This window comes from Plectropomus leopardus, chromosome 12, assembly GCF_008729295.1.
Source record: "Plectropomus leopardus isolate mb chromosome 12, YSFRI_Pleo_2.0, whole genome shotgun sequence".
NCBI classification, from domain to species: Eukaryota; Metazoa; Chordata; class Actinopteri; order Perciformes; family Serranidae; genus Plectropomus; species Plectropomus leopardus.
The window spans coordinates 31,114,832-31,133,675 of record NC_056474.1 but is presented as its reverse complement, the minus strand read 5'-3'; the positions used below and the strand labels follow the sequence as shown (position 1 = coordinate 31,133,675).

The 18,844-nt window shown below is 40.1% G+C and overlaps 1 protein-coding gene across 1 annotated transcript; it reads right to left on the bottom strand.

Annotated features, from left to right (window-relative positions):
• Nucleotides 1-2,404: 2,404 nt before the first annotated feature.
• On the bottom strand, nt 2,405-15,594 carry fam151a (family with sequence similarity 151 member A). The gene is made up of 13 exons (XM_042496942.1): nt 15,545-15,594; nt 15,246-15,409; nt 12,636-12,782; nt 12,356-12,505; nt 12,078-12,240; nt 11,387-11,444; nt 10,332-10,421; nt 7,614-7,690; nt 5,998-6,134; nt 4,807-4,977; nt 4,444-4,550; nt 3,791-3,970; nt 2,405-2,974 (listed from the first exon to the last, which is right to left on the bottom strand). Exons 1-13 carry the CDS (start codon nt 15,592-15,594, stop codon nt 2,669-2,671), a joined length of 1,800 nt encoding a protein of 599 aa, XP_042352876.1. The 3' UTR covers nt 2,405-2,668.
• Between the last annotated feature and the right edge of the window lie 3,250 nt (nt 15,595-18,844).

Below are 18,844 nucleotides of genomic sequence, written 5' to 3'. Positions count from 1 at the left end.
GTGGTGTGCACCTGCAATGCTTGGGAGGTTGGAAGTCAGAAATTTCAACTTGGAAATTCTGACCTCTGACTTTGAATGGAACATAGCATGAGTGTGTGCTCACTCACATTATTGATTGCAGCTGTGACAATTATCTCGTGCTCCTCTGATTGCCATGGCCTTTGACATCAGTCTCAGTATATCTGTGAGCTGCCACTTGTTTTTACAGGCCCTGATGAAGACTGTAAGTTGAAATATGTAGGTGTCAGGCCTATTTATTAATGGCTTTTTATCATTTGCAAAACAGTGTGCCTAGGAATTTTTTGGTTTTGACTTATTGAAAAAAGAAGTAATAAGTGTAACCTCTCCCTCCTTTTTTTGGGACATTTTGTCCTTGAATCCAAAAAGCACCTGTTTGGGAAACCCTCACATGTGAAATAGCACTCCTCAGCCAAACTTTCTTTTAGAAATGACATCAACTGTGATATTGATGTTTAAAATGCATGCTCCGCTTAGAGAAACACTGCTGCACATCAGATCAAGCGCCTTCTAAACTAACAGCCAGCTTCCTCTTCTGAAGAGCTGTCATGCCGCTTCATGTACAGCGACAGCCTGTGAAAAACAAATATCATACGTTATTCCCCATCATCATCTGTTGTTTGTATGTAGGAGAGAAGAAATCATAAAAGGTAAAAGGTACACAATCTGCACAATCTATAGTACAATTTGCAGCCTTGTAGCATAAGGTGAAAGTGACAGCAGTGCTCTGTTGATTTAATTTTGGGTGAAACATTTTGGTAGGATTTTATTTATATTTTGCCTTTAAGATATGCACTGTGAATAAGGATAAGCCTTATTTTGACGCAAAGAATAGCACATTAGCAAGAATTTAGCACAACTTGGAAGTGAAAGCATTAATCTAATGTGAAAGTGCAATAATAATAGTTTTTCCCTAAAAATAATGAATAATAGTAATCCCAATATTGATCTAAAATAATTATTTTTGTCATAATAATGCAGCCTTCAAATGCCCTCCTATTACCCTGATGATTTACCAATAACAATAAATAATAATTAATTAATAATAATGAACTTGAGTGCAAATGCTGGACACGTCTAACCTTCACTGGTCACCATCTTGGCTGCATAGATGGAGGGAACGACCACCAAACTTAAGAGAATTGCCGCCAAGGAAGCTGCAGCCGTTGTGGTAAACAAGCCAGGAGATATATTGATGTGGGACCATCACAATCAAATGTTGGCAAACGTGCTCCGTCTGGCTGCAATTTGCCAGTAAATGCACAAAAGCCACGTTTGATTTAAGACGCTACTGTGTCGAAATTTAGACACTACAGAAGTACACAGTGTACACATTGTATTACATTGGAGTGTACCAGCAGAAATATCCAAATTGAGACACTGATTTCAAAATAAAGGCTCGTGCAATTTTACACTGATAACACTGTTTGGACACAAATGAAACATTGAGTCAGTAAGTCATTTTTTATCTTTGCAAATCTAAGGTAAATGTTCTTTTTATTGTAAATCTAACCTTGTGTGGGCTTTATAGGAAAAACGGGGTTCATTATAGGAACACTAACAGTGGCATTGAGTGGTGACACAATTGTACCCATTTGCTAACTACAGTTAGCACATGGTAACATCTGTCTTTTAATAAAAATATTGTTTCATAAATTCTTTTATAGGACTTTTGATAAAATGTTTTAAACAATTTGAGTGTTTGCTGTGTCCTTCCAGTACGAGTTTAACTGTAAACTACACAACAAAATTTAAGCACATGACTTAATTATGCTGCACTTCAGGAGTCAGTTTGATGCTGACATATGGTGTTCTAGCAAGATTAGGCCATATTTCTATGAGAGTGGCCCTATTAAAAACGTAACGTTGTCGTGTGAACAAAAGGCCAAACCGCAACAAAAGTTTAATGTTTCATGCAAGAACTGTTGCCGTGTAAATGCCTCCTTAAATGTGCAACACTGTAGCGATCAACTTGATGAAAACACATTATCTGTTAACAGGACTAAGAGTCTGCAGCCATGCTAGTAGTTCTTTGAGGCTGTACTGAAGCACAGCAGTACTTTGAGAGAAAGGCTAACATTAGCATGCTAACATATTGATTTGTAGAAGGTATGTTCACTGCCACGGCTCTAAGGGCGGCAGTGTCAATCACCACTTTGGTCCAGACTGAAATAGCTTGGCAACAGCTGGAAAGATACTAGTGAAATTCCTTGAGGTGAAACATGATCAGTCTTACTGATTTTGGTGATCCTCTGCCTTCTCTAGCACCACATGACTTTATAGTTCAGACTGAAATACAAGCATTTGACAGATTTCCATAAAAAAAAATTAGAGGTATGAAAGAAATCATTTTATATGTACAAGTGACATCCTACATTTAATTTTATTTCGGTGGAAGATGAGAACTCAAGCACTCACATTGGTGTTCTATACAATCATTTCTTACATACATTCGTCACTGTATACATTGATAAATAGCCAGTATCAGCTGATAACATTAGCCTCCCAATATACCAGTCAGTTTTTGATGACTAATGTGTAAAGGTTTTAATGTTCGCTGTTATGAATATTCACATTAAATGGGGGTGATTGTATGACACAAATATCCATTGCAGTGCTGGAATTCTGGGTTGTTCATATCTACCCTCAGTTAGGACTTAGCAGATATCAAATACAGGTTGGTATTTGCTCTCCCTGTACACTGGGTCATAAGTCCTTTAAGGGCTGCAAAAGCTTCAGCACTGCTTTGTGTGTCCTCCACTATGAGGTCCGTCCACCTGTCCATCATTTCCATTAGAGAGTGAAGCGCCTCCTGTCCTTTCGGCAGTGATGCTGTGTTCAGGCGTAAAGCCACCCTCTGAGACAAGCCTGTCACTGGGAGCAGAGGAGGCCAGGCCTGCTCTGTCAGGACGAGGGTGACATAAGGAAAAAGTCTCTCTACTGTTGACATAAACTCCTGAAAGAGAGGGGAGGAGGTTACAACACAGGATTAACATGACTGTATTGCAGCCTATGAGGGAGAACAGCAGCACAATAACAAGCACCTCGAGAAGGCACCTAACTATACCTAACGACAGTACTGTGACACTTCCTTCTCCTAATGACATAGCTAGTATGTTTACATGCACAGTTTAGTGAAGCTACAGTTATAGCTCCATTTGGCCATTTAATTAGACTGACGTCCTTGTCCAAGTACACAAGCATTGGAAGAGAATTTATTAACGGAAGTATGTCCACAGTTGGTGGTGATATGCCCACTTTCAACTAGTTGCTATTAGACATTCTTCTCATTGATTTATTAAGTCACATACCAAAACATGGATAACTTTTCGGCACTGTGCATTTAGTACATACTCTTTTTTTCTTGGTACCTTGGTCTTGTTTTCACAACTTTCTATGAATTTATGCTGTTCAACTTCCAGGTCAAAGCCTGATGCGGGGATTACGGAGCATATGCAGAATAGGTGTATACATTAAAGAGTAAATCAACCCACATTATTTAGGACTGTTGAACTTCTTGGAATTCTTATCAGTACGATTTCAGATGGACCTGTAAACATGTTACTTTAAGTCGTACTAACACAATAGTTCAACTTTTTCTAACATCTTGTAAACATTGTTTTGAAATATACTGGCCTGATATGAACTTTTTCTCAACAATTTGGTTTAAAAAAGGCTTTATTCATGGGTATGATATTATTAGAAAAAGCCCATTTATTATGTATCAGAAACCACGTTTGGTAAAACATCAGTCAGAAAGGAAGCGACAAACCTTGATGTCGTCAGTGCTCTGTAAACCCTCCATGCTGATCCAGACAGGCCTGTAGAGCTTCTCAGTGCTGTAGGCTGAAGACAGCAGTTTGAGAGAAGCTTCCAGAAGCTGCTGAGTGTGGATCCGCAGGTTAATACCCCATGGTGCATCATCTCTCTGCCCGAGCAGCTGCAGGAAGTCCTGCAAACACATCAGTGCATATGGCCCTATTTATCCACATGCATATATGAAGTCAATTATGCTTCATAGATCATAGAAATACTGTATATAGAAGTGCTGCAAAAACATTACTAATAAGACGAAAGAAATGCAAAAGTAGACACCAGCTCAGCTTTTGCTACAAGATTAAAATCTGGAAAAACATCCAGCATGAGTCAACTAAGGTCAACTATACATGCAGATCAATCATTGTACCACAGGGCGTTTAGATAATGTCACTTTCTGGCCTCCAAGAAATTGAAATAGCTGATTATTTCATGAACTTCATGGCCCATCCCTTGCCTCAGATGGATTCAGAAACAGATTCAGGTGGATATTTCAATTTGACATTTTCAGAGCAGCCACCATGTTTGTCCATATTGGCAATCTAAAGCAGCGACCACTGACAGCCCACAGTGGTGTGCTCATACTCTAGGGAGACTTCATTGATGTACCTGCAGCGTGAGGGCCTCTGAGCTCTTTCCAGAACCTTCTACCAGAGGGACTCCAGGTTGCTCACTGTCAGAGGTCACCTGAACCACCAACATACCCCCACCACTACCTGGACACACGCACACGCACACGCACACACACACACACACACACACACACAGGTGTTACAAACAGGAAGGAGAGGGTAAACAGGATTACTGCTCCATTGCTTTGCTTTGCATTTTCTAACTGCTGTTTGTGGAGTTTTGCTTTTCAAAATTTCAAGTGATACAATTGTGATAGAAGTTTTTTGGTAGCATTTAAGCATAACCAGACAGCCAACTGCATCAGAGAATGATGAGTCTGAAGAAACAAAGTGTTTGTACCTGAAAGCTGCGCAAACACCGAGGTCTGATCAGTGACTCTAAACCATCGAACCTCCAGGCTGCTTTGCCGCGTGACGGTAGACGGGAGGTCAGTGTCTGAGTTGCGGATTGGAAAGAGGAAATCCATCAGGTTTCCTCCAGGATAGAATCTCCTCAGAAGTCCCTGCTGCTCTGTAAACACGACATCAATCAGTAAACTGGAACAGCGAGTTATTTTTTACAATGTGTTTGAAAATATTATAAAGCCCATTATCACATATCAGAATTCACCTCAGAGGGCCTTACATCATACAACATCCCTCTGTCCTTAGATCCTCTCATCAACTATGGAAGTAAACCCTATAACAGGAAATAAATGGTAGAAACCTCAGGAACAGCGACTGAGGAGGGATCCCTCTTCCAGGACGGACAGACATGCAACAGATGTCGTTAAAGTCAAAATATGAAGTTGCTGTTTTGGATGGGTGAAATTCAAGATGAAAAATGCAAACTTGGACATCCAGGCTAGAGTGACGCCCCCAAGGAGGTGCAATGGCTTAGTTAAGAGGGTTAATATAACCTCAATTTAAATGGGTGGTTTTCATAGTAAAATAGTTAGATTTCCTGAAATTTTCATAGAAAATAGTTAGATTTCCTGAAATTTTGACAATTTTGACAGTTACATTTCCTGAAATTTTCATAGTAAAATAGTTACATGTCATGAAATTTTGACAATTTTTCACACAGTTACATTTTATGAAATTTTAGTGGTAAAATAGTGACATTTCATAAAATTTTGACAAAATTCAAAATAATTGCAGCCTTCAGCTTACAAAAGATATTTCATGTCCCATAAGGACATATCCTATGAGTCTAGCCAGTGTCAAGGCCTTATGAATGTAGTTGTTTAATGCTAACAAAATATTCTGTTTTAGAATTTTGGACAATTGCATAATTACTTACATACATAATTACATAATTACTTGTCTCAGTTTTACTGTCAGTACAGCAGTGCAGGGTCAGTGATGACTTTTCTGGTCCCTGCTATGTTTTAATTTTTTTGCAATATGTACTCAGCAATACAAATACTGTTGTGTATGCTTTTCCACATTTTTTGCCCAGAATTTAGTTTATTGATACGTTTGCAACAAAGCACTAACTGACTGACCGACTCCACTTGTCATTTTTGCTATCAAAGAGCTCCTTTCTTACTTGCGGCCTGTTTGAATTCAGACAGCGTTGGTTCATAAATGTCGTAGTAGACTCTGGTAGGGTAACTGTTCTCACGCACAAACAGCAGGTCGCTGATGTTTGGGTTAATTGAACCCTGCCACAATGTCAGACTGAACCTGTAACCCAAAGCACAACAACACAGCAGTCTTAGTTGATTCAGTTTCACAAGGTACAACATCATGTGGCTGAATATCATTGAAACTGAACGTGAAAATATGAACAAAACCACGGCCACATTAAGGCTATTTCATGTCCTATAGTCTACGTTCTGCATAAAGTCCAGCTGATGCTCATCTCTGAGCTTGGTCTGCAGCCTACAACACAGATTTTGTTGGCGTTTTTTTCCACAAACCATGCGTACGTTACATTTGCGATACATAAAATTAAGTAGCGTATATGTTGAACTATGTTTCAACACTAATGTGTTTGACATGTGGTTAGGTTTAAGCTCAAAAACTACTCCATTATGGTTAATAAAAAGATCATATGGGCTAAAAATACTCAGTTGGGGGGCACAATGAAAAAGCAGCAATGTCTCAGCAAAAAAATGGTATTTGAGGATGAAAGGACTGGAAGAGGGTGCTGCTATTAGTAATTCTGACCCCGCCTGGTTTGACTTATTTAAAGCATATTGTATAAATTGTCAATCAATTCTGTGTTACACCTTTAGCCTTACTTCAGTCCAACCCATTACCATGCATTTTTCCCTTCATTTTGGAATTAAGGGTCAATAGACCTTGTTTACATAAGTATAAAAAACATATTTTGACAGCAAAAGATTTCATTTGGGGTCAGAATGACCCCAAGAACAACACAAGAGTTAGCACTGTGACATGTCAGAATTTTAAAAGAAATAAAAACTGAGCAATTTAATTATGACTTGGTAACAAAATCTTGGTAAAATTATAGGACAGCATTGGTTGGCTCAGTTGAATTTCAAGGACTTTTTAAGCACTTTGTCAAGAAAGGATGCTATTTCAAGGTATTCCACCATTTTCCCCTCAAAATTTAAACATTTCTAGGACCTTGTGCGAACCTTGAGTCTTTTAACAAAACTGTTACGTTTAGGTACAAAAAACACTTGGCTAGGGTTTCCAACAGACTATTTGTTGGCTCATAACACCCGCTCTGGAATCAGTTATCACAGCAGGAAAAGCAACGATGTCTTGATAAAAATCAATTGCTTTGCATGCCTAAAAATTCACTATAATACAGCAATGACTCGCCACCCAGTTTTGTTTGTTGGTCTTCAACATTGGTCTGCAGCTTTGTCCCCTCCACCTCTTGATGTCAAAGTCAGCTTATGTTATGTCACACGGTGATATGATACATATAAAACTTTTTAACATATTCATAGTTTGCAGAAATGTACATTGCCAACATTTTATTCTGTAAGACATATGACTTCTTTCTGGAAAATCATGACGTTAAAGATTGTAATGGACGTGGAATAATTGAGCAGAGATAGAGGAAATGCAAACAGTGTGAGTGAAATTCAGATTATCGCTTAAATGCCAGTTTGAACAGTCATTCTTTTTAATAAATGATTGATTTTCACTCATTGCCATAATACACATGTCAGGTGTCTGTGTTACCTTGGTGACTGGCTGAGGAGCCAGCTGATGTGCTGCCAGCCACTGCGAACCAACAGAGCATGGACTGGGAATGTCACCTAAACAAACAAATTATTTTTAAAATCTTTTATTGCAGATTTCAAACTCCCCAGTGAATATCAGCTGTCACAAAGGTTATTGTCACACATCTGAATATCACAGTGCAATTCACTGAGATACCTTGATTTAATGACTGTCAACAAATGAAACCATAGTGAGGATGTTACCTGTCCTCCCTTCATATGCACTAATATTGAACACATTTTAACATCTACAATAATGGTCAAATTTTTCCCATATGTCTTTTACATCTAATGAGGGAACACAAAAATGCTGTATGTCACACACATAAAGTTAAGAGGAAAGCAACACAAGTCTTTATCAAATGTTATGAAAAGTGACTTCAGATCAAGATTCACAGTGGGAATTGTTTTTGTTCTTTTAGTATACATGAGGTGCCAGAGCGCGTAAAACAGCATCAAAATAAAGCTTGTCAGTGCCATACCCTTCAAAAGGGGTCCTAGCTAAGCCCCTAATGTCCCACAATCCTAAAAATGTCCTTACATTCTATGTCCCAAATGCCTAGAAATGTCCTAAAATCCTCTATATATACTGAAATCCTAAAAACGGCCTAAAATCTTTAAAATGTCCTAAAATTCTAGAAATGTCCTAACATCATATGCCCTGAAATCCTAGAAGTGCCCTAAATTCCTAGAAATTTCCTGAAGTCATAGAAATGTCCTAAAATCCTTTAAGTGTCCTAAAACCCTGCGATGTCCTCAAATCTGTGAAATGTCCTACATTCCCCAAAACGTCCTAAAATTCTAGAAACGTCTGAAAATCCTAGAAATGTCTAAAATCAGAGAATTGTCTTCAACATCTCATTAATCACATTGCCAGCTTTTGCAAGTGAGCAGACAGGTTTCGAAACATTTCAAAGTTTGTCATCCCTAGGGGTTTATCACGTCACCTAAAAGGACACCAGGGGCTGTTGTAGTCAGTCAGTCAGTCAGTCAGTCATTTTCTGTAACCGCTTGTCCTCGTAAGGGTCGCAGGGGGGCTGGAGCCAATCCCAGCTGTCATCGGGCGGAAGGCGGGGTACACCCTGGACAGGTCGCCAGACTGTCGCAGGGCCGACACATAAAGACAAACAACCATACACACTCACAGTCACACCTAAGGGCAATTCAGAGTCACCAATCCACCTGAGCTGTATGTCTTTGGACTGTGGGAGGAGAGAACCCACGTAGACACGGGGATAACATGCAAACTCCGCACAGAAGGGCCCCCGCCGGGGCTGTTGTAGTAAAGTAGAATTTAGAAATCCAGGATGACGGAAAAAGTGAGGCTTGTTCTTGTCTTATCAGTGACTCCTGGCTTAATCCAGTGTCGAGGTTTTGTGCAATAGCCCTCTGTGTGCAGCCCGAGCTGATTGGTGCACTGTGCTCCACAGGTGTTTCTCACTCCCTCCTCACAGCTAATGAGCAGATGCAGCGCAGGTGTGCAAGGTGTGCGCGCGCTGACAGGAAAAGACAAGAGAGCCCAGACGCCGCGGTGGAGCGGAGCAGCACAGCAGACACCAAGAGGAGGTACAGAAGATGCCAGCCTAGGGCCGGGCCGAGGTTACGGGACTGCAGAACCCGGATGGACGGTGGACAGCTCGTAGGAGCCAGACAAAGCAACGCAGGCTCGATGCACGCGCACGCCGCTGCAGCAGGCTGCTGCAACAAGAGGGACACGCTCCGTGGGAAAGTGGAGGGATGAATGCACGCTTCAGCCCTCCTCCAGGTAAGCCCCCTTTATATATGTGATGACCTTAAATGTTTAACAACTATGTTGTTTATTAATAAGGAAAGAGCCTTTTGGTATGTGTTGCTTCAGTTTACCTTTGCAAACATTGATTTATTTGTATGGTGAGTTATATTTTTAACCCTTTGAAACCTGAGAAAATTAGCTCAATGTTTTTCAAAAACATGGGAAGAAGGCAATGAGCACGATAGAAAAAGTGTAAAAAGTACAAGAAAATTGCCTGGGAATTAGTAAAAACAACAATAAAAACAAACCAAATAATATTGATAATAATAATAATTGAAAACAAATGACAAAACCCCCCAATAGAACGTGACACAAAACAAACAAACAAGGAAATAGCCTGGAAAAAAATGTATAATAATTCTGTAAAAATAATTTTAAATACATAATTATAATCATTCAAAACATTGGTTTTTATTTTTATTTTTCCATTTGTATTGTATCTTTACTTTTTAAAAATGTATGTATTTATATATTGTTTATATTATCCCAGCTTTTTAAACATAATTTTTCTATATCTACTAATCTATCCAGTTTGTGGAACATATCTTAAAAAATTGCTCCTAACCTTTTTTCCATGTTTTTGAATGATGTTTTTCTCAGAGTTCAAAGGTTAAATACATGTGACAGGCTTTTGAAAGCAGCACAAGAGAAGTGATGTCGCTCCAGGTTTTAAAGGGTTAACTGTGTTGAGCTGAGCTGAACTGAGCTTGCCAGTAAGTTACCTAGTGGCTCACCTCACCATGATTATTCTTCCTGTCTTTCATGTGGGCATGTTAGTGAATCTGTTGATACCGCTTTCTCGTCTGACATGTGTCTAACACTGCTGCTCATACTTCATAATACTGGGTTACCTTGTGTTATTTTTGTGTGTCTTGTAAATCTTACCTTCTGAGGGACATCTTTGATGATATCATACATGCCCTCTACCATGGCCCTGGTGTAGGTGTTAGTGTGAAGTGGAGGGAAATAGCCCACCTGTCAGAAACAATGCAACTGTTGGATTCTTCCCATAGATGACATGACAGCATGTATAAAAAACACATATAAACTAAGGCAGAAAAGGCACAATTTGATGCTTAAAAGTTCACCAGAATGCAGGAAATGAATTATTTGATGAAGTGAAACTTATCATGTTGCCATAGTGATGAGTCTGACTCATGATCTCCCAACTTTACCTCAATGGCAACCAGGATGTTGACATTTTGAGTTTTTACTAAAAGATCTTAATAACTATCAGATGGATTTCCTAGACTGGTTCAAGATGAATTCTATTGTATTTTGGTAATGTTCTGACAATTCATTCAAGACAATCATCTTCAGAATTTTAATTTGGCAAATACTTTGGTTTATGACCAAATTCGCATCATCCTTAGCTGTACCGTGTGTTTTGTAGGGGTGTAACGATCCACTCACATGGATAGATTTATTTATGTTTTTGATTTTATTAGCACACAAGATTAGGCACAAGCAATTAAATTTTTAATAAAGTGAGGACTGGTGTTACACAGTAATGGTCCTCTGTATTTCAAGGCATATTGTGTGAGAGTTGTGCGGTAATAGGGGAGATAAATGTTCTCTGCTTGTCTTGTTGGATATTACTGAATATCAGAGTTCATGATAAAAAAAGTTATGAAATATATCTGGTAAGCTGTGCTCTAGAAACATAGATTAAAAAAAAAAAAGTCTGGACATGCCACTGCTGTTAACCATGCTGAGCATATTAGCATGCTGGTGTTTGGCGCAGCACGGCTTAGAGTTAAATGCAGGGCAGCCTCACACTTCTTGCAGAGAAGATGTAGTTCTCAAACCTCACTTTCTAAAATCCTAGCCATACACCTATCTTTGACTTATGCTATGGACCAAAGTGCTGGATCTGCAGAAAAACTGACCTATCAAATGATCAATTATACTGTAATTCTTAATCAGGCTATTAATAATACCTGCCATCCAGGAGACACAGTCACATCTGGAAATTTCTCCTGAATCAACTGCAGAAATCTGGAAAAGCACAGCGGAAATAAAGAGAAGAGAGACACTGTATTAGGGGTTGACCGATATTGATTTTCCGGGCAGATACCAGTTTTTAGTAACCGATATATTGGAACTGATATGCATTTATAATAAAAATAAAAATCTGTCTGTCAATGTTTAGAATTTGGAATACAACTAACTCTAACACAAAACTTAGTTTAAATGCCTTTAGCAAATGTTTAATAAAAACTGAAATGTTCAACATCATATACAGCAAAATTACAATGTTTTTTTTTAAACAAAGTTAAATGAAAATTTAAATACAAAATAAATAAATAGAAATATCTCCCTGAGGTTTTACAATGTAAAAGTTCCTGTCATGCTGACACTTTCTTTGCTCTTTTCAATTAATTAATTTTATTGGCAATCATTACAACAAAATACTGATTCAGATAATTGGCAACATGCCAAATATCGGTCGCAATAATTGGCCAGGTCAATAATCTGTTGACCCCTACACTGTGTGTTATGATGGGGCAGTGAGTTAATATGTTTCTAATTTGTCAATGTGCCAGTAATAAATGTAATACATGCCCAATACAAGCTTGTAAATAACAAAGAACAGATGTATAAAATGTATAAAAAATCTGTCTTTTTCACCTGGTTCCATTGACTGGAGGCAGGAGGTCTGGTACGTTGGGACCATGGAGGATGTCTGCATTGAGCCACACAGGCCTGTTTATTCCTCTACTACTGTTCTTTTGAATAAGTAGGTCCAGTGACAAACCCACTGATCTGAGGGACTTAAAATCCAGCTTCATGCCTGCAGGGACACACAGAGCGTTAAAACCTATATTACCTCTTAATATCATCTGATGGATATTAGCAAACACACAGATGAAGACACAGAAAGGTATACAAGTTCTAATCGACGTTACCTTTTCTAGAGGCCAGCACAGCATCCAACCATTGGTCCAGAGTGTTGTCGCTATAGATGGCAGGAGGGTGGGCCATGATAGGCACTGGCTTCTCACTTGGTGTGCCATAACCCTCCAGAGTGACATCAGCCTCCAGGATCATAGAGTCACCTGAGAGAACCAGAGAAGGCGGTACAGATCTGTCAAATCATTGGAGCATGATGTGGCTTTTGTATAGTATGTACGTCTCAGGGACAACACTATCAAAGCTATGCAGTTCTGTCTGTGCAAGAAAGGTTACTTGTGAGAGCTTTGTTCATTTCCTCCTTGGTATTGGCTCTGTGAAACCAGGTAGCCAACAGACCGTCAGGTTTGCTGATTTCACCAGACTGAACCAGGAAGTCCAGCATATCTCCACCAGTAGAAAACGAGGGGGCAGCTGGGCAACCTGAGTGGATAGCAAGACAGACACTATCAACATGACTAGACAAGACAATCAACATGTTCTCATCCCAAGTCGACACATTGCCACTTTGCAGGCTTCTGTGTCTACATATGACGTTTTAGGTATCCTTCTGTGTCTGTTGTGGATGTTCCAGGATGCCGCTATCATGATGTCAACAAATGAACATGGTGGGATGACACTGCACGCCGTTATGTTTCAACCTCACCATTCTGTGGCGGATCATGTGCACACACCATCTGTGTGGTGCCGTCTGGCGGCGTATAATAGCAACCAGACTGGTTATGTCCGGCTGTGTTCTCAGCTAATGCCATCCATCAGTTGGACACAAAAGGTGCCTTTTGGTGTTGTAATTGTCGGTCGAAAGTACTGACAAAGCAGCGATAATTGACGACCTCAGAATGAAAACCACCTGGGCCAGTATGTACATCTACAACTGTAAAAATATGGGTCTTATGGGTATAAAACTTCAATTTATGGATTGTATTGTTCCATTATAAGTATTTAAATTACTGGATGAGCTATAATCTTTCACATAAAACCGTCATTAATGAAAACAAGTTGTTCTGAGGCATGTGTAAGATAGTAGCTCAAATCAGGTTTTGGCAAGTGTAAAACTGTATGCCATGGTTGAAAGGTATTTCAATGGTAATAAGGACTGGAAGAGCCAAAATCTGTTGCATACACCAGTTATGAATAAAACTGAGTCATTTTGATTTGATTTATATATGTATATATATATATATATTATATATATATATATATATATATATATATATATATATATATATATATATATATATAATATATATAAAACCTTGCTTTCACAAGATTTTGATTTTGATTTTGCCTTTTTAAGGTTATTTCAACAGGTATAAAAACCTGGGCGATCTATAATCTGTCACATAAAACCACCATGAATGAAATTAAGTCATTTTGAGGCATGAACTTTCAGTCACAAGATAGGAGCTGAAATGACTTAGTAACTGTGGTTAACATGAAGCCCACAAGAGCTGTTTACTGATAATGAATATACTAAGTATGTTTCATTATGCCCTTTAAATAAACAGCGTGTGTTATCATGAGAACTTTGAACGTCCTAATGAAATAAATCTTTGGATAATAACACTCTAAAGTTATTATGTAATAATGTTTACACAGCTCCTGTGTCAGTTTCAAGCACCTCTGCACAGGGGCCAGAGCACCAGGTCTGCCAGGAAAGAATATGGATGAAATAATAAAGTTTAAACCCACTCAGAGAGCGTATATCACTCCGCCTAAACTCAAAAAAGGTACTCAAGCTTCTCAGATCTTTGCCTGTACATGGATGGCCAACACGTCTAGCCTAGGTCCAGACCACTTCTCTGACAGAGTATCTCAGTCTCATTATCAGGCCACTTATAATCTAGATGCTGCTGTGTTTCCCAGCAGTTGCATCCTACTTGACATAGTCGACTGACTTGTCAAAAATTCTTTACACAAATCCTTGCTTGTCTTATATGCTTGGTATCATGGTAGCAGCATTCCGAAATGTAAGAGCAGATGCAGAAGAGAGCGTAATATGTAGATGTGGCAATATATGAAGACTTCAGATGACAATGTGTTGCATATATGCAGAGACATGGCAGATGAAAGTAAATGTTCTGTTGACTGTAAGAAATGTTTTATTAATGTATATACTGCATGGCATTTTTTGCTCACATGCAGTATGTTGTAAGATGACAGGTTGGAATTGTGAGTTGATGTCAATGCACAGTGATCTAGATTACTTATAGTGTCAGTCGGGGAAAGCAATATTTCAGAAAACCTAGTTTCAGGCTTTGTATTTTTGCAGCAAATAACTTTGCGGTATAATGTTTCAACTTTTGTTTAACTTATTATTTAAATGCTCTGAACAATACAATACAACACAACTTCTTTTCAGGTCCATGTTATTTAAACAATATGACATGAGGCTCATGAACACACCAAAATTGGAAGAATGACTAACCAACTTTGGAGTGGAACCATACAAGAAGCATGCAATGCAGCATAACCATCTTCCATTTTATTTTAAAAAGAGATACTATGTAATTCAAATTTTAAGGAAAAAATTGAAGGCCATATAAGTGATAGTAATTAGGGTTACACAATACTTTAGTATCAAGTTAGAAACCACATTTCAACACTATACATTACTACATACCAAATATATAAATGAGAAATGATGTAGTGGGAGAATATGTTATTTGAGATGATTTTGGAGCCAATTTTTACAAATGACCATTATGGGTCAGTTAGACCACGTTATAACTTGTACATGATTATGTGTCTGAATCAGGTACCAAATATTTTCTTAACAGGCTTCTACATTTTGATGAGTGGCATGTGCCAGATGTTTTATTCTGACTAAATAGCCAAAATCAAGTAAGCAAAATCAAATAATCATGGTAAATGTCTTGAATGTACCTGGCTTTTTAGAGAGCACGGCTGCGAGAGTAATGATGATCACCAGGATGACAAGTCCAACGGCCACAGATATCATTATCAGATGTTTTTTGGTTAAAACTCCAAAATAAAGGTCTTCTTTTGGTCCTGAGTGCAAACCTTGCTGGTTAAACTGCGGCCTCATCCTGGAGGAACACATATACCATCACACGTTTTTATGCAATCATTTGGTCTATTAGCATTGCAGAAGAAATATTTGGTAGGATTCTCAGGTGTGATTTGCTGAAGAACATAAATCACACCACTTTTGAAAAAAAGACCTTTCTTGCCTTTCTTCTCCACCCTTGTCAGTTCCTTCTCTTTCTCCCATCCTCTCCTGCCTGCTATTCCTTCTGTGCTCAGGATTCAAAAATGTAGTCTGTGTAAAGAGCTGCAGAACAACACAGTGACAGATGGAGAGCGATTATTCATTTATATGAGCCTTATCTACAGAGCAGTGATCTGTGTTTTCACTGATAAGGTGCACATGCTCTCTGCAGTCTTGTTTCTGCTCTTTCAACTGACACCTCTGCTCTAAGGTCAAGAGGGAAGCAGGTATGAACCACAGGCAGAGGGCAGTTGGTGCCCTTTAGCCTTCAGTGTCCCTTCAATAGTAATAACTTGGCTAATGTGAACAAAAACGATCATAAAATAAGGCAGTTTCCCCCAGGCTCGGAAATGTTTGTTAGATCAACTTAAAGGGAAGTGAGATGATTAACATATCAGTGAAGAGAAATATTAAACATAATTAAACATGCTGATTTTACCTTGAAGGTATAGTAATCAGTCATTCATATATGCTAGTCAACCAACTGTGCTGCATGTGCAACCTGTTCTCATTCCAAATTCATCAAATATTGCCGCTCTGCCTGTGCTTTGGGTGTACGAGTGTGATGCCAAAAGCCACCTACTGTGGCCACATGCAATGCGCGAGGACGTGTCAGATGATAATGTGGTCGGACAGCTGGATGGCAGTGGGTGCATACACACGCAACAGGCATGGGTGGCATCACTTGACAACCGCCCGCGAGCACCTGAAACACTGATGGTCAGCGTCATGCAATAATGCTGGGCTCGGACCATGAAGGCCTGCTCTTGCATACTGAGGTGAGGTGGCTCTCATGAGGAAAGGTTCTCACCCGCCTATATGAGCTGCGAGATGAGGTGCGCTTATTTCTGATGGAGAACTGGTCTGAGCTCGCTGGCCACCTGACTGACGGACTGGTAAGAAGCCTCCCGTTTTGTCTTGCATATTTGAGAGACTGAATGGACTGAATGTGTCATTGCAAGGTGAAAATACAAGCATCCCTGTGGATGAATGCTGATAAGATAAGATCACCGTTCATTGTGAAAAATACACACCTGTTATCGGACATACAGGATGCACTGGATGAACTGTCAAGCGACCGCACGTTAAAGACAGCGCTTGATTCCAAAAAGACACTGACTGACTTCCGGAAACCGTCGAGAGGGAATACCCACAGCTATGCACGGCGGCAATGGATGTACTGATGCCTTTTGATTCTACCTACTTGTGTGAAAAGACTTTTTCAGCAGTGGCTCACATTAAAAATAAGATAAAGAAGATCTGCGGGTTCCCGTCTCCAAAATAAAACCCAGACATGACCTGCTTTGTTCCAAGCATCCTGCCCACCCATCTCATTAGGTAGGCTTAAGTTTGACATTAATAAATTTAATTACTGCATGAAATGTAATGCTGTATAGTTGTTAGGTTATATTTACATTCTAGTGCTGGCTGTGTGAACGAAACATTTCTAATAACTTGCGGGGCATTGTAAAGTTAAAAAATATTGAAATTTAATTAAAACATGATTAGAGAGATTAGAGATTGCACCTTCTTCCATTGGTGCATTCCTCAAAAGTATGACCAATTTCTCTGCATTTTCCACAAATAATCTGCTTACAAGCCTCAGCCAGGTGCCCATGCTCACCACACTTGCGGCAGAGCTTGGGCTGGCCCTGGTAGTGAATGTAGCCCCTGTTCGTGTGCAGAACTATCACAGATGGTAGATGTTTCAGGCCCTGGAAACCTTGAGGGTCCTGCCATTGTTGAATGGGGACCCTCCAGGCACAGTTCCAAATCCCATCTTCATCTCTCACCTTGGTAGCCTGGCCTTTGACAGTGCAGTATCTACCCAGCCACAAACAGATGTCCTCCGCATTCACTGTCTCATTGAACATCCTGACAATTACCGTGTTAAAGGCATTTCTCAATATCAAAAGCGGAGAACTGGGTCTGATAAGAACAGATTTTTCTTTCGAAAAGTTTTATTAACAAAATCACAGAGACATTACAACACTTTTTCCTTTTTTAAGACACTTTTCCTTTAAAACAAGTGAATAAAAACTGAAGACAACCCTCTTCAGAGGGTTATGTGTATATGTCATTTCTGTTGGTTAAAATGAGAAGTGTCTTTTTTCTTTTTTTTTTTTTTTTTCAAAGGGAGTGCATTCGTTAAAATAATTCTCACAGAGTCCATGGTTGTGCAGGAATGGGGCGGATCCCTACAAATAGGAACTCTCTCCGCTCCCCCAGAACAGTTTGGTCTCTTGGGATCCTGTTGTGGTGCTCAGAGGAGACCCCCGCCCTGTTGCTCCTTCCCACCTGTCTCACCTGGAGAGTCAGGCCACCGCTGCTTTGACCTTTTCCCGTGGGTCTCCGGCTCCTTCGTCCGAATGGGCACAGAGGCGATTTTTCTTTGCGGCTGTGTCCTAGGCTTGCCGCCTGCAGCTTCGGCCGTTTTGACAGTCGCTGCAGTCATTCGGAGCACAGCCACGGGGGGGATCTGCTTGTGCTTGCTTGCCAGCAAGTTCCTGGAGGTCCATATGGCGTCTTTGATGGCGGCAAGGGTGAGCCATTGTTTGGCAAAGTCACAGGCTGGGATTTACTTTTGGCTCACCCCATACATCACCAGCTGTGCTGTGAGGACCTCCCTTGCTGGCAAGTACGGGAATTGCAAGGAGCCGGCTGTCGCCCACTGGTCTACGGCAGCGCTGCACTCCCAGAGCAGATGCCTCACCGTCTCAGGCGCACCACAACCTGGTCGGGGACAAGTTGGGTGCGCTGACATGCCCCGAGAGTGCATTACGGCTCTGACTGGGAGGATCTCATGAGCCACCATCCATGACAGGTCCCGGAGTCTGTTTGGGAGAGCGGAATGGTTCACGTTGCTCCAAACTTTTGAAGGCTCGCCAAGTGCAAGCCAGCTCACTGGACTCGCTGGTTCCTGCTCCTGCACAGCAGAAATGAGAGAACGGTGGTCAGTTAAAATTTGCAACTCCTCTCGCTCGAGGCTAAAATGCTTTAAAAAGGATCGGATAAAAGCGTAAGCAGGGGTCAAGTTAAAAGACACGGGTACTTTAAGATCACTGGGTAAAATCCTTAATCTCCTGAGGTAGGTCCCCATCCAGAACTGTGCCATTGCTGCTGTCTTGGGGTTTCTGGATGGGGCCGTGGCAGCTGTGACATGTAATGCTGTGTATCTGCTTCCTAAAAACAAGTTAAGATCAGGTACCTGCTTTTACCTCCTTTCTCCTTTGTTTTCTTCATGACACTCCTT